Consider the following 27,562-nt stretch of genomic DNA (forward strand, 5'->3'; position numbering starts at 1 on the left):
AGAATAGGATGGTTATATGAAATTAAACAAGAAATGTTTCTTCATGCAGTTTGAAATATAATTGCAGAATTCACTGCTTTAGGGGAATGTAGGGTCAAATATGGTGGCTGGATTAGAGAATGAAAAAAATACTTTATTAGTACAAAATACGTCTTTGAGCATCATAAAAAAAATAAAATAATAATAATAAAAAAAGAAATCTCATGGTTCAGTAGGAAAGTTCCCTGTGGGACTTTGTAAATAATTCTGCTGCCAAGCTCTGTCATTATGTTATTGGTAAGATACATCATATGTCTCCCTCCAACAATTCTTCATAAAGATTAGTTCCTAGACACAAATCAAGCTGGTTATTAGTACTGTTTAACATATTTGCTGAACTGTGAAGGTACATGCAACTGGAAAAGACAAAAAGTTCCCCATTCCTCTTCCCTCTTAAACCAGTAAGAGCTGAGCTAGTGGCTTGTGTCTCGGACTCAAAACTGAGCAGATTTATTGAACATTATTTAAAGATGAGGACAGAAATTAGAAAAGTTAACTAATCCCTTGTTGGGGTGTTATACAATCGTGAATGCAAAAATGAGCATGACTGCATGAATCAGATCAGCTTCAGAGTGTTCTCTGAAGACTCATACTGGATTTGATAGAAAGAACTGCTTCCCATGCATGACAGTGTGCAATTCTCAAAGCTGCCATGTATGCCTTTCACTTTACTTACATCAGAAGAATTGCTCCATATGCAGCATACTGCAGAGAAGTCATCCTTATGAAGCTTTATGAGGAATAAGAGTTTGGTAAGTGCAAAAAGTGTTCCCTTAGAACAGAAAATGGACAGCTGTGGCAAGCAGCTTCCTAAATTCTGAAAGGAAAGACCATTTTAAACAGTTCAGACAGAGACTCCTTTTCTATAAGCCTTCATTAATTTACATAGATTTCATTTTACAAAAAATCCCACAAAGTTTGTTTTGTGATGTGTGTAAAGACCAGTTGCATGTATAGGGATTTGTATTGGATGTTTTTCATTCTCTAAAGCCATCTATAGAACTTCATAAGTATACATATAGTATCAACTGTACAAACGCCCAAGGGTCAGCACTAATAATTCTAAAGATGTGAAAGCATTATGCTGCTGTTTCATCAATATTATTTTAAGGGCATGGTATTTTTGGGGGTGAAAAATGCAAATAAAAATTTAATAAGAACTCAAATAAAAATCTAATCTAAAAAGTCGTTTAAGAAACCAGAGGCTAAACCTATCTCAGAATAACCTTGTGAGAATGAGCAGATACAAATAGCACTGAGGCTTTCAAATTTTGAGAGAGCTTGACATTTGTGGGATATAGAAATGTGACATCCCTGTGTTCCTGTGTTATAAATAATATGCTGCATTTCATGAAGGTGCATACAGCTCTACATGACTACACATTAATGACTACATGACCTGTAGTTCAGTTGCATGTAGGTATGAGAAAAACTACCATTATCCCATGATGTTCATAATGTGCTGTTAAGTGTGAGTCCTAGTTTTACTAAGGAACCATAAGTGCGCTCCAGGAATGGAGGTCCTAAACTGTATTCTTTCATTCCATAGTTTAAAAGCAATATACTGCAAGGAGAAACAGGAAAAAATGGTTGCTGTTTATGGAAGTGACTGTGTTTAAAGTCATTTTTATAGACTTAATAAGAACATGTAGTATGACTGAGCTGTAAAACAGTAAAATTAACATCTATTTTTATTATTGCTATGACATGATTTCTGTTAAAATTTGGTTGTAGTGTCCCCCTCTATATTTGCTTCATCTTAATGTTCACTCTAACGAGATAATTCTTTGCTCATGTACAATTGCTGCTTGAGGAAATTCCTGTTAGGCTCCAAAAGAAGGTTTGCTGGAATGAGAGATGCAACTCTTGACACAGAGTGCGCATGAGTATCTTTTTTTATTACTCTGTTCTGCTTTATTCTTTCCACAGCAAATAAGTAGGATTAAGGGAGCATATCTTGAATGATTGACGATAATTCTGAGCACTGCAACTAAATCTTTTGACTGCCTGGCTTAGAAGTACTTATTATCCCTATCAGCTTCCCTCATATCAATACTCCCATGCTGTTATTTCTGTCTAACACACTGTGATAGTCTAGAATTGTCAAAGGCCAGCTAAAAAAAGAAAAAGAGGAAAAGAGAAAAAAAAAAAAAAGAAAAAGAAAAAAGAAAGGAACAATTAGCTCAAACTTAATTCTTGGACTAGTTCTGGAAGTTATCAGGAAACATGGAGGAAAGACAGCCCCCCTCCCCCTCCCCCCATCTGGTCAGTATTAGGGCTCATTTATCCATTCCCTACTCTGATGTAACAGCTTTTTAGCCCTTTGCACCTTTGCACATACTGGCATTATCCTATCTATTTTTATTCCATCCCAATTCATCCCTCCATAGTAGGTTCACATTAGTAACTCGAATACATGACCACATTATTTTATTTATATTTATCATGGGACAGTTGCATCGCAGATTGATATCACAGTCTTGTTTATGTAAAATTAGATATTTGCAAAATAGCCCCTGATCTCAGTGTGGTTAGATATAAAACTTAAAAAGATAATGAAAAAGCTTGCAATTTTACCCACAGTGGCATAATGTATTTATTCACCACGTCTATTTGGAAAATTTGGTTTCTTCTCTGAATATCGGAAGAAAGTGGTCAATTAGATATATCTGTGGGTTTGGATCCATTGCAGGAACACTCTGCAGAAAAAGGTAATGGACATCAGAATTCTTTTGGCAGAGTTCAGTCTACTATCCTGGTCACTACTGAACTACATTATTCAGATCTCTACCCAGACAAAGGTTTAGATTATATTTTTTTTTCCAGACTGAAAGGGGATCCTCAAAATCTTTTAATTCCTTTTCCAGTCATTCATATCATTTCTTAGAGGTTTTGTAAACAACAAACATATGTTGTTTTGGAAAATTCAGAAATAAAAAAAAGCATAATCTCATTTGTATTTTTTTCATGGGAGCTGATTAAGATGTGAAATTTCAGAACATTGTTTTAAAGTTTACTATGTGCGTTACTATAGATACTAACCTTCTTATGCTTCCAAATGTCTGCGCATGGCCTAAAAATCTTCCAAAATCTATGTGGAACATGTGTCCAGCATTTGTCAACATTATGTTGTCACTGTGTCGATCACAGACTCCCAGAATGAAGGTAACAACACACCAGCCGGCGCAGGAATAAAAGAAGTTCCTTATTGCCTAGTTAGTAAAACAAAAACACTTACTGGAAATATACAGATGTATTTGTTTGTGATGCTAACAAGAAAACCAGAAATTGTATTTCTACAAATGCTATGCATGTTGCTAAAATTTTAACAGCCAGGTGGTAGCAGTAATGGTACTTAAACAGGTAATACACAGATTTCAGTGTTACAATGCAAGAACAATTTTATTCATGAGGTTCCTCTTGTGTTTTCTGGGTACTTGGAATTCTGTGGAAAACTTTGGAAGTGAAATGTACCTACGAAAATCAAGCCTCTTGGCAGGAAGCTGACATTTTCTGTTCAACTGCCTGCAAGTATATTGTAAAAACTTTTTTTTTTTTTTTTAAATTAGTTGGAAATCCAGAAATTTAACCATTTCTTTTGTAAAGAAAGTAGGTTATTTTACACCCACTGTACTGTTCTGTACCTGCATGGGTCTTTCTCCCTCCAGAACTCAATTGCCCTTCTCAAATCCTAATTAATCCACTTTCACAATATTCCAACCCAAAGAATTAAACCCCATTTTACAGAATAGAACTGCAACAAAGAAAGGCTAAATCATTTTCTTCTCATAGCATGTGTGAATCTGAATAGACTATGGGATCAAACCTAGTGTCATGTGGAGAGACTCAAGAGAATGATTAAACAAAAAAACAGTGTCGCAGTCATGTTTAATATAACCTACTTCTCTGGTGCTCTTTTACATGGCGGAGACCTGTACTTTCATGGTTAGTCTACTTTGTGTAAGTAGACTGGCTCATTCAGAGCTATCTCATTAATTTCTTTGCAATGTTACATTGTGGCATTGCTCTTTGCCAGAAATGTGCCCATGGCAGGTGTAGGAATACGTACAAGCTAATGATTTGCTTGCCAGACACTGGTAGCAGATTACGAGTTTTCTGCTAACTCCAGTGGGAAGTGTTTAACAGCTGTGACTTCTCAGCAGAACAATCTACCCAGCCTCTTTCACACCACACGTATTCAGTGTCCTTTTCCAGAGGAGAGTTGTTCCTGATACAAGTGATTATCACCCTTCTACCCCAGAGTAGATGGAATAGCTTTTGTCTTTTAAAAATCTTACCTACTACAGTTTAAGAACTGAAAATGCAGTTCTTATTCAGAAGTCTTAACATCCTGTAAATCTAAATCACAATGTAATTAGTTTATATAGAAAACCAAACAATCCTGATTTGTGAACTTTGTGGGTTTGGACAAAACTTGCATTAGCCAAGGTAAATCACTATTTAGGCACTCAGGATTTCTCTGTACATGCAAGGTGCCACCTGCAATGGCTTATACAGATGACAGCACTGTGGAATGCTTAGGCCAGGCACAAGAGTTGACTGAATTTTATGTCTAACTGTACTAATTACTCACTCTGATGACCTTGGATAAAACACCTAAGCTTTCTCTGATTTTGTGCACCCAGCCATAAAATGAGGATATTAAAACTTATTCTGCATTACTTTTTTAAGCACCTTAGATACAGTATTGTACAAGTAAAAATTATTGAGTAGGAAAAGAGAAAGGTTTGTTCACCAGCAAGTGCAAAGTGAAGGCATAGTAGTAATTTTATGTATGTCCTATGCAATCACATCTGACTGCATTTTAGATGTTTAAAAATTTGAAAGAAAATGGGTAGAAATTTGGTTTAAAATATTCCATTTTAGTGGTAATTTTTACAAACTGCAGCAGCAGCAAGAAATCTGGTTTTCAATCAGTAGCTAATAGTATCTCACTTCTCCATTGAAAGTTGGCTGCACTTCTACCATAGCACTGTAAACATACAAACTTGTAAAAAAAAAAATTATACAGAGATCGTTCCTTTTTAACTGAATCAAGATGATATATTAGGAATTCAAATGATCTTACTGAAAATGTGGATGAATAAATGCCTGTGGAATAATTTCAGAGTTATTTAAGCTTATGAAACATATTTATGCTATACATATATTAATAAACTTTAAAAGGAGTTCATTTTCAGAGTGGTAAACACTCCAACCTCCCGTTTCAATTTGATTTTGGCTACTAATCTAATGTGGGCACAGAGTAGGGTTCTAAAAATGGTCCCAGCAACAAACACATTAAAATGTTTTTCATGGGCTTCAGAACATTCTCAGCCAACAAAGAATTAACAGGAAAAGTTCCTTGAGAAACCTCTTCTTCCATAAATAGAAATTCCAATTATTTTTTTGCTCATTATCATATCTAGTTTCATAAAATCAGATGCATTACATGATGTGATACGAAAAGCATGATCTTCTGTATCATATGACTAGGTAGTTTTGATAAAACAGCTTTCTAAAACTGTGGGTTACTGACATAGTAATTTCCAAATCCAGGAAATCCACTGAAACTTTGCATGGTTCATATAAAAGTATTTAGAGAGCTGACCTAAAAAATAATATTCTTTGAAGTTCAATACTTAATTTCTATTTCACCTTCTCTTCACTTTACTAGTAAATTTCAGAATATCTCTATGACACATTTTTATAGAAAATGTATTATCAAAAAACCTGGTCAAAAGCAATATCTCCTCAGAAAGAGAGTGGCATTTAAGATAATTCCCTGGGTTCTATGCATATGACTTGTTTGTCTTGTGTCTGAGTCATTTGTTTTTGCTGTCTACTGCTGTTTGGTTTCTTTTTTCCCAATAGTAAAATATGAAATGTATAATAAGCTTCTTTATGATGTTACCTCTTGGTAACTTGATTCCAGAGGATGGTGATGACGGAACCATTTTTTAATTGTGTTTTCTTTAAATGGTCCTATCAGTCCAGACTCCCTGTGGATCTTCGCCAGTGTGGTAGCATCTGGCACCATCTGTACCAATCCTAATCAAACAGAAAAGAGTTCACATGAAAAACCTTAATCTTTAAAAAGGTATGAAGACTGTCAATGCATATTGCCTGTTGTTGGATCACTCCATGCAGAAAAAATACATGCTTAAAAGTTGGTAAAATAATGAACACAATAGAAAATATAGATTATGATTGTTTTTCTCTTTCTCTTTGGAAACAAAACCCAAAGGGCACTTAGTAAAAAGTGGCAGTTCTGCAAATGATAAACACACCAATAACAATATTGTGGATGTATCTGCCTCAAGGTACCAACAAGGCCAACAGTTTAATGAGATTTAAAAGTGAGTAGAATATGTACAAAACCAACAAAAATCTATAAAAAATAGGATCAGATATTTACTATGAAATATATAAAGGTATTTATATGTTTCCTGTCTAGAATGCTACACAATTTTTTTCTGCAGTATGTGATGCTGATCACAGCTGGGAGAAAGGATACTAGATACTGCAGAAATTAGTCTGATCCAATATGACATAAACTGGGACTTTGAAGCGCAGAGAGAAGCCAAGCATTTTGCAATGCTTCACTTGAATCCTCTATCTCTACTGCATGCACTTAATTCCTTTTTTGGAACTGAGACCTGGCTTGCCAGCCTTCTGTCTCTTCCTCCATGTGTGCTCCCACAGCACGTCATCCCACAACTCTGCGTTAGAGGAAGTACTGCCTCGAACAATTTTACTTGGTGACAGGCTCCTCTGCTATACCATGCCTGGAAAGTGGCATCCTATCAGTTCTTTTCCTGCTTTTCACATTTCTGTGAAAAGTGATTTCCATGTCCCCATGACTATGAAATTATCATCTCCTATCTCGCTTGTGTGGAAAAGGTGGCCCATGGAACAAGTCATTAGCCTAGGACTTGGAAGACCTGGGTATACAAGTCTACTTAAGCACACATTCTGTATGGCCACAGGCACGTCACTTGGTCCTTTTATCCTTAATCATTAATTGTAAATCAATTATAGTAACACTTTTGTAGCACATAAGGAAAGATGTTGTGTGGAAAATCTCAGACACGAAAAGGTTTTCTGCTGCTATAGTGCTAAAAGGAAGAGACTGTCAGGAAGAGAATATTATTTGCAGACAGTCCATGTATCTTTCTTGGCAAAAATACAATTGTTAGCGTATAAGAGAGACTATAATATTATGTTCAGAAACAATATTCTTGTATTATTTGCCTTTGAAGAAGAAGCCTTCAAGCTTTGACTCCCATCTGCACAAAGAAGGGAGGAGTCTTTTTTAGGTCACCTTAACCATCTGCCATGTGCATGAACTCATCTATACATTCCCCTAGTTCCTTCAGATCATTCATCCGCTCCAATTTTCTCTTTGTGGCTCAGAAAGCAATGATTTTTAAAATTCTTTTTATTTTAGTAGATTTTGTACAGCAGGTAATCTGCATACATCAGTCTTCTATTTGTGCAAAGATTATTTTCAGTAAAAGATTTGGAGAGTCAGTGAAAAATAGTAAGCTTATTGCTGTCAGTAAATTTCTTCAGCAAGCAATTGGTAACCCTGTTACAGCTCTGCTATAACAACCATAAAAGAAAGAAATAAAGCTTTCAGATGAGTCAGGCCTGCCCTAAGCAGCATAAATTGCATGAATAATATTTCAAAATCAACCCTGTGAAGCTGTCATCACTTGTCTACAGGTACTTTCTGTAGCTACATGTATCTAGGTTCACTCAAGCATCTAGGCAGGATCCCACTGGATTAAAACTACTAGTTCTGGCTAACTTTCTCCAAAGTCCTCCTTCTGATGTGTGAAGTTACTTTTAAGAATATGGTACAAGCTGATGGTATTGAGACTTTTGGAGAAGTCTAACCTAAATTACTACAAAATTCAATGAGTTTGGTTGTAGTTCTTCTGAAGAAGCAGAATGAATAAATAAAATGAAAATTCAAGAGTAGACAAGTATGCAATTAAGGGCTTGAGTAACTGAAAACCTGAGCCTTTCTTTTTTCTGTAAGGGGGATGATTGATAAGACACCCATGAAACTAAAAGTTAAAGGGAGGATTTTTGCATAGTGCTGTTTACATGAAATATGAATAATGTAATACAGGTAACTTTTATAATCTAAAACTGACCTTGGCCTTTTCCTGTAGATAAACACTTATAAATGATCATCTGCATATCCAGTCCCTCTTGGAGCCAAATGCTGTCCATCACTCGAATGATTTGCAGAACCAGCATATCTTGACGTAAATCATCACCTATCTGTGAAAATTGCACAAGAAATCCAGGTTTCTCCTTCAATACCAGACAGAAATAGCTTCCTATTTCACTTGGACTTCTTTCCCCACCAAAATATCTATATTCATTTTTACAGTAAATCCCTCTTGTTTTGCTTCAAAGTTGCTGCTTATCTTCCCATGTCAGAAGAAGACAGATTAGATGGCACCCATAGGCAGAAACAGTTTTGGCAGCCACTGAGAGGGTAACAAATGTTCCTTGATTAACTGTAGCCTTTCTGCTTGCTATTCCTATGTAATTATTAGAGTTCAGCTACATTTTTAAGTTTATATAATGACACATCCCTTTTCATAAATAACAGTGTTTGTTTAATGTTAAGCTTCACAACTTGGTATTTTCAGCAGGCTGAAGGTGGATTCTGTCGTTAATTTATATCTTATCCATGACATTATTCACATTCAGTTTCAAACAGTGATGCAATGTTGACTGCTCTCCCCATGGAGTCGGTCAAACAATAATCTTAGTGAAATGGGGCTTTAATTGTAGCCACAAGAAGTAATAAAGAGATTATTTTCAACCATGCCTAAGTAAATGGCCCGTGGAAACAAAAGCCCTGCTTTTCTTTCTCCCTCTCCCCACCACATCTAAAATACATGTGACTTCTACTGGTATTTTTAAGTGCTTTATTCTTTTATTATGTTCTTTTTATATAAGTATTTCAATCTATAGCCATTTACTGCCATGAAATGAGTACTTGAGGAGACATAAACTCGTGTTTTAAAACAAAACAGGACCAAACCAAATCTATTTTTCTTTCATTTAAAGGTAATCTTGATTCCAATTAATTCTTCTTACTACCTAAATCTGTGAAAGATCTTACTTTACTTACATTCCCTCCTTCTCTCACATAGACAGTAGGTAGACAATTTAGTACGATATCAGTGCTTATGGTTTTATGCATGTATTATCCATCATGAATAAACAGTGAAACTATAGTACAAGTAAAAGATATCTTAACAGAACCGTCTGCTGACAGGAGAAGGTGATGACAGCTATAATACTTCTACAACAACTAGACAGTTGGTTGTTGAACGTTACAGGGCAGGGGAAATGCTGTCTAGGTAGAACCAGCACAAATGTTTATATGCCCCATGAGCAGGTATTTTGTCAAGTTGTTCAGGTAAGCAAGAACCTGTCTATTTAATATTGACTTTCAGATGAAATAGCGTAAGAACCAGGTATCTAAGTGTTCAGAAAAGCTTAACGTTTCTAGCCTCCCCATAACATGCCTGGAAAGCATACATCTCTTTCTCAGAATCACAGCTGCTCTAAATTTCATTTTAATTAACTAATTTCAAGACAATCTAGAAATTTTTTACCCTTTTAATCATTTTTTTTTAGAGTTCTGTTTTGGAAAACAATACTGTAAAAGATCTAGGAATAATGTCTTTCTGTTTTTTGTATCCATCAGCTATTTTATGAACTTCAGTGCTGTCTAAAAACAGTATCCACTATTACGGAAGACTTTTGCTTTTTTGAAAGAGAAGTAACTTTAAATTGTATATATTTTCTTTTGTGGATAGACACAACACTGTTCTGAACTCTGAAGTTTTTCTAGGTGTCAACTGGAAAATAAACCAGAGTTTATTTTTGCAGTCAGTTCCTCCAGCTCCAGAGAGACAGCACTTCTCTGCTGTCTGCTTCAGCTCTCTCTTCCTCAGCCCATTCCACCACACCGGGCGATAGGAGCTGGATAAGTTCTGTGTAGCAAATGCAGCCTCTAACACTCCGGTATTTTGCTTTGTTAGAGACATATGGACAAGTCTAATGGATTCAGTCATTCTGAACTATCTTTTGCCTGAGACTTGCCCTCTGACTTCAATGTGGTAAATAAACTAGGTTTCAAATATAAACTTCATATTTTAGCCTGGTTGTCTTCACTAAGAAAATAAATAAATTGAAACAAGTCATTTGATTCTTTACTGATCAAAAAGTTGGTACTTCAATGCATTGCCTCAACATATCCCATTAAAAGCTCTAGTGTCAAAAATAATTGAGAAAAGTGAACAGCAGAGCCAAATCAAACATTCTCAAGCTAAAGTTTTAAAACATACATCAGGTGAATTTCAAATCAATGTTTTCCATACAAAAGGAATCGAGGATTAGAGGAAGAACATACCTTAAAAATTACATTGATGTTTCCACTTGGAGCATTTGCATTGATGAAGGAGATTTTTAATGGAAAAGCATTGGACGTAAAATATGAACATGACTTCAGGGAAAAAAAAATGAGAGAGAAGAACAACAGTGTCACATATACAAAACATCAGGCTAATAAAATACCTCTGCTAAAGTTAAATGCTGCTCAGTAGTACTGATAAAAAAAAATAATTCTTGATATTATTGATTGTTTAATTGGGTCAGGAAAATGAGAAATTCTTTTTCCTGGACAATTTGTTTCACTCAATAACCAGATTATATGAACAGATAATATTTTCCATACTAATTGTTTTTCATTTCTACCCAGGCCTATTAATAATAAACTTTGGCTGGAACTGAGTAGACAAAGTACATAAGACTGATCTAATGAGACTCTGTAAAGCACTGAAAAGCCTTTGGTCCTATTATTTTCTGTAGAAAAAAAATATTTGCCCAATTATACAATCTTTACAGAAGCAAAGAACCTGCTAATTTCTTTATTGTCCTCACTCTGGCTAAGGATACAGGAAATTCTGAAAATCATAATCTATTTTATGTGGAATATATCTTAATTAAACATAAAATCTGATTTCTCATGCCCTACAGCTCCTTCCACCTGAAGACCTCAAAGAGCTTCAAAAAGCACTAATGAGCCAAGTGCTGCAAATCCTGTTTGAGTGGTATTATAATCATCATTAAAACAAAAAAAAAGGGGGGGGAGGGGGGGATAACCCACCAAAAAACCTACCAAAGACAACGGTAAATTAATGGCCTAGTTTCAGGAAATAATGAGTGTCCCACAGGAGCTACTGCTGTCCTTACTGGCTGGAGTGCGATGGAGGCTAATTTGAACAAAACCACCACTAGACACAGCTGTCTCTTGCTTTTCATCTAAACATCTCAAAGCATGGTACAAGCATGCAAATATTGTCTTACCCACATCATACCTCTGTGAATGCAATAGCTATTATTGATGATGAAATCCTGACCTCCTATGGAATTTTGCCAAATGAAATATCTCAGGAACTGCTTGAAAGGTTACTGTGAGATAATGCATTACTGACAGAGCTGGAAGCAGTGCTTGCTACTAGTAAAATCAACAGATGATACCAAGATGAAATAAATTTAGGTAATAATAAGCACTTTAAAATTCTAATTTGCATAATTATACTAACATACAGTTCAATCAAGAAGCTACATATATTTATAGCAAGATAATGGTCTATAATGTTTTAAGAGAAATAAAAAAAAAGAAGTTCTCTTCAGACACTTATATTTAAACATTTTGTATCTGTCCAGCCAAGCTGGCACAGTATAAATAGCACAATTGTATGGTGAGGTACCTTTCCATTAGCCATTATTTCCAAAAAGCCTGAAAGCAATGAGAAGCAGCAGGCTTCAAATTCTTCTGACTTATATCATGCACAATTGGCCCAAGCCTGCAGGGTGCTGGAAGACCTCTGTTCTCAGAGAGATCAAGGCTGAATAGCAATTACTTGGAGAATCACAGGTCAAAGGCAATTGAAGGGATCAGCACCTCTTAGAATCAGGTCCACTGTGGATAATGAGCCAGAGAACAAAAATAGAGCACAAATAGCTGTAATTAGGCAGCTATAACTGATAATATATAGGGGTGTTCAGGTTTGTTTTCTCTTGCTGCTGGGTACCTTGTCCTTCTCCAGAGATGGAAGAGCTTATTCCTGGCATAACATTTTTATGAAAACATTACTAAACAATGAATTACTAAGTCTTAGTACTGTGGTCAAAGTAAAGTCAAGTAACACTAAAGAGCACTGTTGTTTCCTTCATTCTTAAGTAATTTTTAATAGGGTTCATAGACACAGGTAAGTTGCTATGAATATTTAATATTTTAGCAACTCTCAGTCATGTGCCTAGTCTCACCTCAGCAAAAAGCAAGCTAGCTGTAGGCTTCTAGCTGCTCCCATGTGTGGCAGAAGAGAGTCTTAAATGAGAAAACAAAAGTGCCACCTGAGAGCAGGCTGCTCAGTTTGACATCTGTGTCACCACTGCTGTGCAAGGTGGGACATCCATGCAACACCCACCCCACCAGTGCCCTTCACTTCTGCCTCAAAGATTCCCCGTTTAAAGGGGATTAGGCTAGATGTCCATTTACCAGATGTTTCATGCTTAATACCAGTAAGATTATTTCCCAGTCAATGCAGCCATTCACTGCCTCTTCCCTTTTATACTAAAACAGACAAACAAACAAACAAATAAAAAATGTAATCCTTTGCATGAGCTGGACTTACATCTGTCTCTATGCCTTGAACAACAAGTGCGGGATTCAGAGGAAGCCGACAAACCTTCACCTCCTGGAAAAACTGTTGAAGTTTGTTGAGTTCCACCTTTAACACCTCCTGCAATATGTGAATCATTATGGCAACATAACATAACAACATCAGCTTTGAAGCAGTTGACTGTCTTTCTATATTTTAAACAAGCAGTACAATTTCTGGAGCTGGTAGCATCCATGTAACCTTGTAACAGCTAATGAGGTCACAGTGAGGTGCAGCTATTAAAAATAAGAACTGTGATTTTACTCCACATTCATGCTTTTTGTGTCTAGATGCACTACCAGTTCATGCTGCCATGTAGGCTCACATTCAATACCCTTCATTAGGGGCTGATTAGCCATGCACTTGCTCTGCGGCATCTCATGTTTTTTTTGCCTTGCTAGACAACTTCACAAGTTATTGCTTGTTGCCTTTGCACTGTGATCTCCCTTGCCTAACTGTTGGTGTGTTAACTGCAAGATTTGGGAGTTTCTCAGTATGACAGTAACTGCAGCCTTGAGATTAATCTCTAAATTCTGAATTATGCATCAGTGATATATAATGTATCACTACTGTTTCTTTTTCTTCACATGGATTCTTCTCTTGGCAAATATTTCTATCTTTTTACTTCCATGTTTGCTTTGCTGCTCTCAGCAGCAACACAGAGTTTTTTGAAAAATCCATTGAAAATCTTTGCATCCTTAACGAGGCGAAAAGAATTCACAATAACTTTCATGATAACCAGCAGTGGCAGGTATATTTTTATTTGGCTTTCTAGTCTGTCTTGCTAAGATCTCAGCAAGAAGCAGTTTTACACATCAGGTAACTAACAACAGCTGTCTTGGAAAATTAACAGTTTTTAATTGGAAATGCACCTACACAACATAAAAGCTGCACCTGCTGGAGAAGAAGATTGCAAGCCTTCTACTGCCAGGAATGCATCTGCAGATAGGCATACAGCATTAACTGCTGAGTGCTATATAAGTACAGTCCGCTCTGGTTGGCTTTGCTAAGAAATGAGGATGTTCACCCTATCAAGGACTACTCTTAGCAAAGTTTTTAGGAAACACTGCAGCTGTACAGGAATCAAATATTTTGGATTAGGCTCTGAATGACAGCATTCCTTTCAGCAAAATGTTGACAGTCTTTGTTGTCATTATTTCTGTCCACATCCAAGTCTGGTTGAAAAACCATTGACGAAGGAGTTTAAATGGCTTAAAAGATCTGCTGACCTCAAGAGTAATAGTGATGAGAGTTGTTCCATTAAACACGTATGTTCTACTTGTTTTCAGAGCAGCACAAAATTCTACAAATTTTAGTCAAATCTCGGGTTTATTTATATAAAGGGCATTACAGGAGAAAGGTGTCACCTTAGGAAAAAATAACATTACCTGGAGAAGCTTAGATGGAAGGAGAGGTATTTTTTAACAAACCTTTTTTTCTGGGTCACTGGCAGCTTTCACTTTTTTGGCAATGTCTTCCAGAATTCTGACAAGTTTCCCCTCCTTAGAAAACTCAGTGTTCAGGGTTTTTCCAGCACAGAATTGGAGAGCAGCCAGTAGTTTCTGATACCAACTTTTGAAATGAACTTCATTCTGTGCATTCTTCAACAACCTGAATGAAGGAGGGAGAAAAACATCTGTGTATCTAAACCTGATTTTTATTTTATATCACCTGTAGCAGGAACAATAAATGGACTCCAGACTAATCTGTATTTGGTGACTTTGGGCAGCAGAGAATAAAAAAATAATGTCATTTATTTGTTGGCAGTACTCAAGTCCCATTTGATAACTAATGAGATTCTAAGTGTGTTGAATCAATAGGAATCTGCTATTTCTTATTGTCTTATGTAGTGCAGTACCTGTATTTCTTCTTATTTCTGCAAGAAAGGTTTACAAAGTGAAAATAAGTTGTATGATTTGGATTCCAGTCTTAAGTATATATATCCCTAAATCTATTTGTTTTGTGTTTGGTTTTTTTTTTTTCCCTCTGGCGAGCACACTTACACAACCAAGCACATCTTTCAGCTAAGAGGTACATTTAAAGACCATTTTACTCTCAGACATATCACCAGTTCTAGAAACTTTCACTGTTGTAAGTTGAGGAGAAATTTCTGAAATTGGCTATACTGCTATAAAGCCCACTTTATTCCTTTCTTTACTGCTAAGTGTTGGTCTAGAGTGAAAACTCAGTTCTTAGTTCTACTGAAGTTTGTAAAAGCTTTATTCTAACATAAAAGTCAGAAACAAAACCAAAAACATAGTGGGCTGATTTTTTTCTGTGTTCACCACGCAGTCTTCTCTAATTACATATTCATTGGGCCAGGAAAGCTGTGGAGTTTAGGATTTGTTTTTCAGGTAATTGAATTGATCACTGGGGCATTTTTTCCTTGTGTGGGTCAAAGGTTTTGTACAAAATTGATTTATTTCTACAAGTGTAGATGGAAGCACCAGCTTTATACTGCTGCTAACACCTGCCCATTATCTGGGATTTCCTTCTGCCTAAAGGACTGAGGAACTGCTCTTTGCTCTTGTCTGAACTTTCTTCCCCACAACTTCATCATTGAGAACATCCGAAACCTTAGATTCCTTATAAATGTCTGAATCTTAATGCAGTTTCCCTTACTTAATGAGGTTACTCAAACCTAACAAATAAAGCTAGTTTTCACAGGACAGAAATCAGAGAAGCTGTTGACTATCAAGGCACCTCACAAATGAATACACCACAAAAAAAAACCCAAAAAAACCAAACAAAACCAAAACCAATAGCAAGAACAAGATATATATCAAGCACTGATATTTAATGGTAAAACCCCATAATTTCTATAGACACTTCAGCTCCTTCAAATCATATACAAGACATTATAATATTGTTACTGTAGCCCATGCATCTTTCAGTGATGAGGGATTCTTGTCATCTTTTATAAAGTGATGATCCTATTTTTCCTATCTAATTGGTCCTCTTTTCTATTTAATTCAATGCAGAATGATATCACCAACTGGTTTATGAAAAACCTTTCCAGTTACACAAACCTCTGAACATCTAAGGGTTTATAAGTACTGAAAATCTTAAAAGAATGTGTGGTGTTTCTATCAGAAATGCCTAGACATGAAAGGAAAGAGATATGAGAAGTTTATCATCAGCACTCTCTGGAGGAGATTGGAATGACATTTCTTTCTGTAGACTAGTAAAAACAAATAATTACTTTTTGCATTGGAAAGAAGTACAAATTGTCATTGTGATGTCTGTTGGAAGGCAAACCCCAGCACAGAGAGGCAGCTGTATTTTGATTCTGAACCCTCCACAAACTGAAGAAGGCTGACAGTACATCCATATATGGCAGTGGGTAAACTAATTCTTCCAGATTTCAAGCAGAATAAGTCCAAGATTCCACAGGATGGTATTAATTTTCTTAAACGTAGATACTTCATGCCATTTTAGATATCTATGACAATCTTGTTTGGCCTCCAGCTGCTGCCTTGGAAGGGCATGGGTCCACTAGACGCAAGCTGTCATGGGTGTCACTGCCGGGCAGGTGCCTCAGACACCCTATGCTGTCTCAAATAGCCCATCTTTAGGGGGTACTGAATCACACTTTGCAGCGGCCTTTTAGCTTGGTTGTAGGCAAACAAGGTGATTTAAAAGGAAAACGTGCTCTGTCCACTTTAACAGCAGGTCAGGAACAGGCTTGATGATTATTTGTTAAACAAAAGCATTACTGGCACAGTCCAAACTGTCACATGGGCAGGAATTTTAGTCTACCAAAGCACAGTCCAGTTCAGTCTCAGTCCAGCTAAACAGCCTGTATTTCTCTTGGAGCACAGGCAGAACAAACTTGTTCACTTCTGCCCTGCAAACACAAGTGCAAGTGAAAAGACACTGTGATATCTACTTTGAATTGGCCAGGTTACGTTGGTGCAGAATCTTCCGTCTGGACTTAGGCTTGCATTGGAATCAGCTCCTGAGCATCTAAATCATACTGCATCACCTACTGCATTTTTGACAATACGTATTTAGGGAACCCAGAAAGGCTATATTTCACATTTGAGATGTCACTTTAATCCTCCCAGATATACAGAACATTAGATCAACTTTTCATTTCCCTAAAATGAAAGACTTAGGATTTCACATGCAGGAAGCAAAACAGCAAAACCAAAATGTTTTCCTATTTTAGACAGATATACTCCCTGCATAAGGCAGATGAATGCAAAGGATCCACTTTTTGATTATTCTTATGGCTGAATGTTCACAGAAAATAAGCTTATATACTCACACAATATAAAGATTTCTTTTTGACCTGAGAAAGGATTATGGGCCAGATTCAGATAGCTTATGCATAAGGTGTACATGAGGACAGAGGATGTATAGAGTCTGAATTTCCCACGTGTGCTTCTTGAGCTCAGTCCATAGGGAAAGTTGAGGCAGTCATCAAGATCTCACTAGTAAAACCCATTTCCATGACAGCTGCAGCCCAGCACACATTCCACAGTTTCAGGTCACAGAGCAGCTTCTGACAGGGCATGTGCTTCCCCAGCAGCCCCATGAGGGACTCGGGGCTCTGCATTCAAAATGTGTCTAGCGACTACGATGGTACAGGCAGCACAACCTCCTCCTGCCTGCCCACTGAGGTAGGCATGCTTTTAAAAGCCTGTAGACCTTAATTTGCAAAATGACTTGGATTAACTGGGTCTGACTTTTCTATTAATTTTATAAAAGCAGTCCCAAGGAGATACAAAGGACAGCTTTTAATGTGATGACTCATTGTAGGCTTTGCCGAAATGTTTATTCAGCAACTGAACAAATATGCTGTTGTAATTCTGTCTTCCCAGTTTCCTGGTACACATATCTTCACTCTGCCATTTCGAGAGCTCAGAGAAGATAGGAAAGTCTGCAACTCCTGAGGCTGCAGGATGGAGAAATGCTCAAGACACTAATGAAATTTTCAAGTTAGAACAGGATGCCTAGCTGTGACAGAGGAAGACAAAACTGTAATGATTTAAAACTCAAGGCTGCCAGTGAGAAAGTATGTGAAGGTTTTTGGTTGTTGTTTGTTTTTTTTTTTTTCCCTGACAATTTTCACAGTATTCTGTGAGACAGAACTCAATATAAAAGCCTGGCTTTATGCCAGGCTTAGACAGAGGATCTTGCTCCTAACAACAGGGAGACTTCCTCACTCTTCAGGGATTTCTGATTTGGGACAAATGCCCTTGTTCTCAGCAAGGCCAGGGGAATTCAGACACTGTCCCAAGGTCATTTTTGTGGAACAGCACAATGTGGCTGGAAGCAGAAGGATGCTGGCTGAAATTTAGCAATGAAGAAAACTAGGCTGCCTCTGTTTTGTAAGTGTTTTCCAGGTACAGAAACACAAGTGTGCTGGAGAGACTTCTGCCACAGGGCAGAAGGGAAGGTGGAATTGAATCAAGCTCAGTTGGCTGCTGTGTCAGAGGAGGAGAAACAGGGCTAAAACCAGAAGCTATGGAAAAAAGGAAAAGAAAAAGAAAAAAAAAAAAAAAAAGAGAAAAAAAAGGGGGTGGGTGGGGGGAGGAAGAAAAGTAATGACATTGGGTGTTGGTACCAAAAGAGTTTAGCTGGCTTCATTCTCCTGTGGTGTGGGGGGAGAGGGAAGCTGGTGCTCTAAAGCCCTTGCAGCAGACACAGCCTTCTCTCCAAGTTGGATGTGGCAGCTAGTGAAAGAGTGAGGCTGCTCAGATAACTCTGCTGCTTGAACATCTGTTCCTTGCCTCCTTCAGAAAGGGGAGCAGGGTGAACCAGAGAGCAAGGCAGGACAGATAGTTTACAGGTAGCCCTATCAAACCTCATTGTAGCAAAAGAAACCCAAGGAAAGGCCAAGATCTCCACTGTATTATTTCAGGTTTAACTCCTAACTGCTATGAAAGAGCAAGGTACAGTTTGACTGGGTTATTTACATGTGGCATCAGAGTAGTGACTCTAATTAATTTCCAAGTGATGTCTGGTGTTTATTACACAAAAGCTGTGCCTGCCAGCATACACACTGTGCACTCTTCGCTTAAGGTGCTTTGAATTCAGAAGCACACTATGAAAATGAGGTGTCTCAGTGTTTTAAGGTGAGCACTGAGGTACTTACTGTCATTGGTCAATCTCTGGTAAACTTGACCAAGGAAGTCAATGTGCTTTGTTGTGAAAGTGTATTTCATGCCTGTTTTCTTGTTTCACTAAGCTGGAGGCAGGGTGTGTCACAGAAGAAGAGAACATTAGTACAAGACTGCTGCTCATTACAGCTTTAATTGTTTTTAAGTTACCCTCCACAGCCCTTCATGTCAAAGATTAGCACACACACTTCTCTACCACTGCACAGCTTCCATATCTAAGGTTGCCATCTGTCTTGATTGATATTAGACATCCTGCAACGCTCCTAAATTGTCCGTTGTGTTTTATTGTGCCATGAGGCTATGGCATACACCTGAAGCACATGACTGACTTAATTTTTGACTTCTTGAAGAAAATTTTAGTGTTTGCATTCTTAAACAGAAAAATAAGTAACAGGGCAGTTTGCCAGTGGGGTTACATTTGGGCTTTGCAGCTTCTTAAGCCTCACTGTTGAAGATTAATACCTCCATCTAGCCTGTGATTGAAGATGGGTAGGCAACTGCTGCTATTAATTACTCAGTTGCAAGTAAAACCTTGCTTAATTTTTCTTTTATCTCCCCAAGATTATATTGGACATGGTTTTTACTTCCTTGACAGTGATAACAGGAATGATCCCTTTGATAGAGGTATCAACATAGCAAGTACTGCACAAACTGTGAACTTCAATGAATTCCAGATTCTAGTAAGTACCTGTTCTTCATCCCCTATGCCCTCAACTCCCCTTACTCCTCTGCAGAGTGCAGCCAAGTCTGCAGAACACATCTTTCTCACTTGCTAGCTGGTCCACTCAGGGACAGCCTCGTTAGACACAGCCAAACTCTAAGGCAGCAGAGTGCCAAGCTGGCAAATATGACCGTGGCTTTTCTGATCTCTTTGCCAGTGCCTAGGATGGATGACTGAACTTTCTGAAGCTCCCAGGAACATGTCTGTAGGATGGCAGTTATTGCTGCAGAGAACAGAAAGGAACACTTGCACTTGTTGCAATGTCATCTCTGTTTCCAGCCTCCTTCAGCTCCTCAGTGAGCTAAAACTTCACTGGACAGCAAAATTTAATTTCATTAACCTCGCTGGAAAGCTGTTGAGTGGCTCTTTTCTCATGGCCTTTTGTTATTCAAGAGAAACATACAGGTTATCTCTGTCAAATTCCTGTAAAAAGTAGATACAGGATAATACCTCCCTTTTTAAACTAACTCCAAATTCAACAAAGGTGTGATTTATGTACTACAAGTCAGAAAGGAAAACAGAAAAAAATACAGACATTCTGTGTAGATCTAATGGGCCATGGCAACCAACAAAGCAACAGACATAAAAACCAATGAACTGAGAAACACAAAATGCCTAACATGTTGAGAACAACAAAATTTCTGCAGGGGAGAATGAGGAACAAAGTCCATTAGGCAGAAGAGTTAACGTACAACAAAGATGGAAGGGATGTAGCAGTTCTTCCAAGTGACTAGTAGTGAGCATTTTCCACAGCTTTACAGAAATACAGCGCGAGGCCATCCGCTTGACTGGAAGGACCAAGACCGAACCCCCCTTCACTCTCCCTTTTTTTTGACTAAGTACGAAGCCAGCAGAAAGGGAAAGGCACAAGAGGGCTGGAAGAACTCTGCCTTGTCTGCTATCTTTCTTTTCTTTCTTTCTATTCTAGAACAAGAGAATGAAAGTTTACATTTCTTGAGCAAACTGAGGGAAGTGTGGTACAATATTTTCTCTGAATCTTTCTAACTGAGCAAGTCTCCAGGATGGAAGAGCAGCAGCTGTTCAGTAGCTTGCAGCACTGGGTCACTTTTGGCTCTCCATACCCCTCGCATAAGGAACCTGCAGTCAGTTTCACCTGCTGCTTCTCATACAACAGAGCTGCTTTTATAGACTCATTTTTCAAAGCTTTACCCTTGAACGGAAAATACATCTGCTTAAAGTGAAATTTTGTTTTAAAAGGCCATGTGATACATTTGTTTTTTGGTTTTTTTTTTTTTTCTGATTCTTTTTTGAAAGCATACATTAGAACAGATGTCTAACACATTGGTCTCCCTTAGACAACTAAAAATTGTTGCAGACTTCTTATAAAGTATGCTGGTTAGGCTTGAGAAACACATTTCTATGGGAGCCAAGGGACAGGTTGCCATTATTCGTTAATCTTCTCTCAAAGATCTTTATGAACAAGGCAATGTAATTTGCATCCAGACAAATCACTTGACCCGGTAGATTCAATCAACCCAGCTCCCCCTACTCCCACTGAATGTCTTAACCGCAGAATGCATGTCCTGCTGACTCACAAAAAATTAGCAGATCAGTGAAAACAAAAGCTATGCCACACTATGCAAGTAAGTTGCCAAACACTGCTAAGGTTGCCTAGCAGAAAAATGTTTCATTTGATACATAATATAGTTAGATGTACACAGTTATGTATTAAGAAAATTAACCCCAGATAAAACTGGTTTTGTCTGGAGAAGAGAAAGCATTTACCTTGAAAATGAACTGTATCAAGAATTAATAGGAGAGTATAAGGGTGCACTGGTACCACTGACAATACCAGATAGTAGATGGTACCTGGCCTAAGGTCTAAGAAATAAAAGATTGCCCTCAGAACATGTCTTCTCCAATTTATTGAATGGACATGTTAACATCAATGTAAGTGCTACAATTATCTAGTAAAAAGAAGTGCTGACAGTGTTTGTCTCTTGCTGCTCCAGTCTGTAAAAAAAATAATACAAATAATTCTTAGTAAAGATGGTCTTTTTCTAGTCTACTCCTCTTCATTAGGTGGGGTCTGCAAGCAGCAGAGGACCCAATTTTTTAACACACTATCACAAACACAAAAAATACCTGCAGCAGAACACCAACATAATGAAACTAGTGGTTGTTTCCAACAACATCTGTGTACAACAGTGTTGACTTTAAATAACTTCAGAATCTGAGCAAGGGTTTACAGTCCACCAAAGATCCCACCCTAATAAAGCATCAATCCAAAGCTACAGAAATGAAATACCTTCACCCTGAAGTGTCATTAATACAGAGTGACTTAAGCTCAGGCTTGCAACTATAGGTCTAACTGTTCTCAACTATTAATAGAAAAAGTACCACTGTGTCAGTAAAGATAGTAACAGTGAATGACTAACTTTGCCCTCCAAAAACTATATGCCAATAAAAATAATAATAATAAAAAAGCTGCTTAACAAATGTATTGCACTTAGCATTTACATGAAGATTATCAATGGAACAGTATTTTTTTCCATTCAATGAGAAACATGGCATTCGAGTATGGCATTAATTTTTAAAAGTCTTGTTTCATCTTTGCCAGTGTCTTCTTCATGTCACTAGGTATGTCCCTGTCTGTGCTTGTGTTCTGCGGATTTTCTACTCAGAACAAATGCCATATTGTTGTCAGAATTTCATGCATTATCTTACTTACACCAGATTCAGCAAGACTGAAACCTACCAACCATCTATCTTTGCAACAGCTTGGAGTAAATTTGTGGCAGAGGAACTGAAATATGCCATTCATTCCAGGCATAACAGAAATCATTGTATTCTTCCCAGTGGGTAACTGCATTGGAAGCTTACAACGAATGGGATTAGATGGGATAATCACTGCTAAAATGAGCAGACCCAATGTCTTTAATGGGATGATGGCCAAATATGCTAGCAATTAATTGGATACAGGAGGTGGCTAAGCTACTCTAGTTTCAAAACATCTAAATAAAACACAAAATTAATCCAGGTTCAAGCAGTCCACTAGTGCCAATGGAGTTTCTAAGGTTTGCACTGTATCTGAAGTTAGGTCACAGTTATCACAGCAATACATTGAGGAAAATCTGAAAATGTTTTTCTTCATCTGCCTATTGTTTTGGTAGTTCATGTCTACCAACATGGCTTTGGATAGCTTCTGTAGCTTCCCATTAGCTTCTCAGCTGGAACAAAAAGTTTCTTACAACACTGTAAAACAAAATGTATGAGACAGAACTAATTCTGTATGGTTCTGCATGCACTGGGCAATCCAAATTTACACAGAATTACAGAATTAAACCTGAGTTACACTGCAACACTTTCATTCACTTTTAAATGCTATCTTCACTTGTTTGTTTTTTGTTTACTTTTTTTTAATTGTTTGTTTGTTTTTAAACTTTTTTAATACACTAATACAGAGGTAGCTCCAGGGAGAAACTAATATAATCTTTCTACAAGGTCATTATGCTCATATTAGAAGCAGTTCCAGATTTTATTCATACATTCTAAACCAGATCCGTACTTTATAATCCTAGATATTTCAGGTTACCATTCTTATGACTCAGTCTGGGTTTGAGAAAGGAGGTGTTTGGTTGCGGGGCTGGGGGGAGTAGGATAAGAGAGTGACATTGCTTTGCAAATATTATGTCATTCAAAAGAATTCATTCTGCAAAGCTGTAGATCTTGAGATGGGCTATTAATGCTCCTATTTGCTTTGCACTCAGTTACAAGAATTTGCTTTGTTTAACAATGTCTACAGTCAAAGTTGTTATCTTTGAAGCAGAGTGTCAGATTTTTACAGACAAGGTACTCATATGCCAACAGCAGAGGAAGGATGCATGAGATCTGATACATTCCAAACACATGCAGAGTCAACGTTTTTTGTTTAAGGCAGCAATACTTCTACCTCTCTGGAACAACCTGTCTGTGGATCCATTGTGGTTTAAATGCAGGTAATACAGGTGCAAGAACTAGGACCCCGACCCCTCATTACTTCCTGACATGTCATCTTTTCTGGAACTTTAATTTTATCTGGACTTCTCTGCTCTAGCGAGTTGCCCTGCTTATCTTCTTTTCCCAGTATTTAACAAAGGGAATTTTTTTCAGATCACTGCCTACACAGGAATAGGGAGGTATAATGAGCCTCCAGCAGGTATGGTTTAGGTGTTTCAACAGTGACGGTACCTCAGTATAATTACATGATTGCAAAACACCGTTTTGAGTAGTACTCTCATATCTGATGTAGTATGCTTTCTGTAAGATGTCGAATGTTCTTTGCTGGCAGTTTGCCACATGGCATCTCAATGCTGCACAACAACAAAGGATGCATAGATCAGATCATCAGGTTACAGCAACTTGTTACCTCTGTGCATGCGTGTGTGCAACTTTGTCAAAAGAGTAACCTTGAGAGAAACTCCATAGCTCAAGTAAAGTGGCATCATGAAGACATACAGTCCTTTACACTTCAAAAATAACTATCAAAACTCATTTGTTTTCAGGGAATAGAAGAAAGAAAATCAGACTTTTCAATAGGGGTGTCTCTGGAGTCCCAATAACACTTTTTCATCTTTTCATGATTCTGAATCTTCTAACAGAGAAATCTCTTCAGACTGCAGCTCTCTTTATGCATAAGGCTACTCTGCAGTCTTCTTCAAACCAGATGACACCTACCATGTTTTCATTTAATTAAAGCAGAGAAGACCATGAAGAACAGTACTTGTCAGCTCATTCCTGTCAGGGCCAGGACAGGAGAACAAGCATTTACATCTTAAACAAGAATGTTTCTGTTACCTTCATACCCCTTCTTTCTAGGCCTGTTTTCTTTCTTTACAGTTTTGTTTTTCTTCCTCTTTTCTTGGTCTCTATTCATTTTTCACTCCCCCTTATATATAGCAATACCCTTTCGCAAGGGTAGGAAAGGAGAGCAGAGCAGAGAAGAAAATATCTTTTAGATTTCTCTTTTTTAAATACTGGCCTGGTTCTGATCTTCCTTCTGCTTCACTGCTTTATTGCGACCAAATATTGGCTTTGTAAAGAGAGAGTGGGAATCTGAAGTTAAGCTTATGTACCAGGGAAAGCCTGCTGTAAGATATAAGAGAAAACTTTTCTTTTTTAGTTGGCCCAAGGGTATTTTCCTAGTTGACAGCTGGCCTAGTTACCATGGAAAACAGAAGAGCTGGAGGGCAGTCACAGTAGGAAAGTCAGGCATAGACCTACGTGAAATGAGGTTGGCTCAGTCTGCAGACGCTTGCTGAAATTAATCTCTGTTTCAGATAGCTTGTTGCTTTTTCCTTGCTGGGCAGTAGACATTAGGTTTCATCTAGGTTTACATGTCCATCTTAGCTCTGCTGAGGCATGTTCAACCATGGGACCAGATCTGAATAAACTTTTGAATAAAATGAATACCCTTCTAATGAACCCCTAACCAAGAAGGTTTTCTTCTTAAGATTGTATCAAGGAAATCTTACATGACTCTCCAGATCAAAATGTATAGTCTTGGGGTTAAAATTCATAGATTTTTAATGTCAGAAGAATTTAAGGCAGATATAAGAAGGAATTTCCATCCTGAATTCCTAACTTTACTTGCTGGGTGACCTTGGCAAAATTATTTCATTTTCTATGCTTTTTTTATCCTTTTCAAAAGAAGAAACGATTGTTTACCTTCTCATAGGATGCTTTGTTTGTAAGCCTCTCTTATGCCACAGAGGTAAATGCCATGACAAATACGTCTGTTTAATAACACTGTCACCTCCTTCCCATGTGGTGCTTGTATAGCCAGCATTTTTCAGTCATATGGGAGAAAATAGCAGCCCCAGGCATTTTTTTGCTCATGAGAAAAGCAGAATTAAGAATTAGTTGTTGTGATGAAAAGTTCAGCTCTAGTTCCAAGATTCACAATCACATTTGTGGAAGTATTGCAGTAGCAGATGTCATATTTCCATATGTCCTGAGTCAGGTAAAGAGTGGAGCATGCTCTCCAGGGGCAGTTACTGCATTGGCAGAATAAATATAGATCAGCCATCTGACACAAAATGACTTTGAAACTCACTGGCTCTGCTGTAGGTATCTTTCTTGCCCTCAAAGTGCTGTCCTTATGCTGTCTGTGAGGATGCAGCTTAATAGCAGCTGAGAGGCAGAAATCGTAACTTTGTTCCCCTCTCCCACTGTACATACGCTTATTCACTTTTTATTGCATGAATACTCCTGAATCAACTACATTTCTCCTTAGATGTGTACTCTGGGCGAGTAAAAATCTGTGTGCACCGAAAATTAATATGGACAAGGGCTGTATTATTTCTACCAGCAAAGCAGTGGCAGTACTCACAGGGTGGCAGCCATGGGCGAGCCTTGCAAAGCCAGGCAAATTACTGTTTAAACCTCCTTTAAATTGCTGTTTAAAAAACTCCTGATGATAAAGCAGGGCAATGGCTGAAGATTGCATGTGTCAGATTTAAATTGATGGCGAAAAGGAGATTAAAATGGGCTGTTACTTAAGTGCCTTGCCATTTTCATACCATGACCAAGCAACGTACTTCTGAGTAACACACAGAGCAAAGCACTGACAACTGCAAGAACGTCTGCCATGATGGCTGCTTAATTTAAGCAAATTGCCCTATGAACAAAAACATACATACAAGACCTGTGGGTTATGTGAGTCACTCAGAAGCTGGCTAAGCACGGTCTATTAGAAAAGTTTAATTAATAAAAATGCTTCTCCTGATAGAAATCATCACACACAATGGATGACATCGTGGAGAAGGCTAAGTAGAAGAATAAATATTGACTTCTAATACCAGACTCAACAAAGGAAGTGCTACAGGTCAAAGCAGAAATTACCCGAGCTAGCTAAGCAGAGTTTTATCAGCCATCATTATGCCAAACCCTAAGAAACACCGAAATCTTGTTTACTGTCTGACCTCCTCTGTGCCCAGTGCTCACAGGATAATTATTATGAATAGCAATTCCCCATTTCCCAAACAGAACCCCACATCCCTTTCTTATGTACAAACAAGGTCTTCCCTCAATTATAAATGCATGTGTTACAGCACTCGTGATGAGAGACGGTTCCTTCAGCTAATCCATGCCCATAGGATTTGGCTCTAGAAATCCTTGTTCGATTCCTTCTGCATCAGCCAAGATGGCAGCTGCCGCACTAAAGATAATAAGCCTGATTAATATCAGTTCAGTAAATTAATTTCTTTTCCAGACATCAGATGATTTTGTACTAATCCAGACATTTATACCCATTCAGTATCAGCTGACATAACATAATTTCTCATTTAACACTAATTGAAAACTACTGGTTTCTTATTCCAAAGAGCATTTGCTGTCACTTATAACCTATGGCTTTTTATACAGCTATTTTTCAAATAATATAATCATCAAATTTTATGTTTCCTGCCTAGTTGCAGAAATTTTATAGCCAAGCATGTGACTGGTGATGTGGGTAGAATGGAATAATCAGGTAATTCCTCTTAAAGGTTTTCATTTTAGCAATTTTTCTTCATATTTTCCATTACATATTTGTAAAATTTGTGATTGAAACAAATGGATAAAAGTATAAGAAACAACTCTTCATTTAAGCAGTGCTGAACTTAGCCCCTTTAGTTTTTTCATTTTGTTTTGTTTTCTTTTTCTTTTTTTATTGAATAATTCTGGGTTTGTTCAGCTTGTCCAGTTTTTTAATTTTGTTTTGTTTTCTTTTTATTTTTACTGAATAATTCTGGGTTTGTTCAGCTTGTCCTCAGGCTTGGTTTCTTCAGATGCTACAGAAGAAAATGCACATCCCTACTTCTATGCCATTTGCTCTTATTCTAGCACAAAAGATTAAGTTCCTCACTGGCTACAATCAAATGTCAATATTTATATATCAAGGAACTGACAAGAGGTAGGAGGAAGCA

At 37.5% G+C, this 27,562-nt stretch overlaps 1 protein-coding gene across 1 annotated transcript in view; it reads right to left on the reverse strand.

The window, feature by feature from the left end:
* The window catches only part of PIK3C2G (phosphatidylinositol-4-phosphate 3-kinase catalytic subunit type 2 gamma), a 288,176-nt gene that overhangs the window by 69,529 nt on the left and 191,085 nt on the right, over nt 1-27,562 (reverse strand). Inside the window, exons 20-25 of the mRNA XM_080391788.1 lie at nt 14,237-14,417; nt 12,780-12,887; nt 10,490-10,582; nt 8,205-8,334; nt 5,954-6,090; nt 3,082-3,251 (exon numbers count right to left, since the gene is read on the reverse strand). Of these exons, the coding sequence (XP_080247914.1) occupies nt 3,082-3,251; nt 5,954-6,090; nt 8,205-8,334; nt 10,490-10,582; nt 12,780-12,887; nt 14,237-14,417 (819 nt within the window). The remainder of the gene's footprint in view (nt 1-3,081; nt 3,252-5,953; nt 6,091-8,204; nt 8,335-10,489; nt 10,583-12,779; nt 12,888-14,236; nt 14,418-27,562) is intronic.

This window comes from Falco punctatus (genome assembly GCF_963210335.1).
Source record: "Falco punctatus genome assembly, chromosome: 6".
Classification (NCBI taxonomy): domain Eukaryota; kingdom Metazoa; phylum Chordata; class Aves; order Falconiformes; family Falconidae; genus Falco; species Falco punctatus.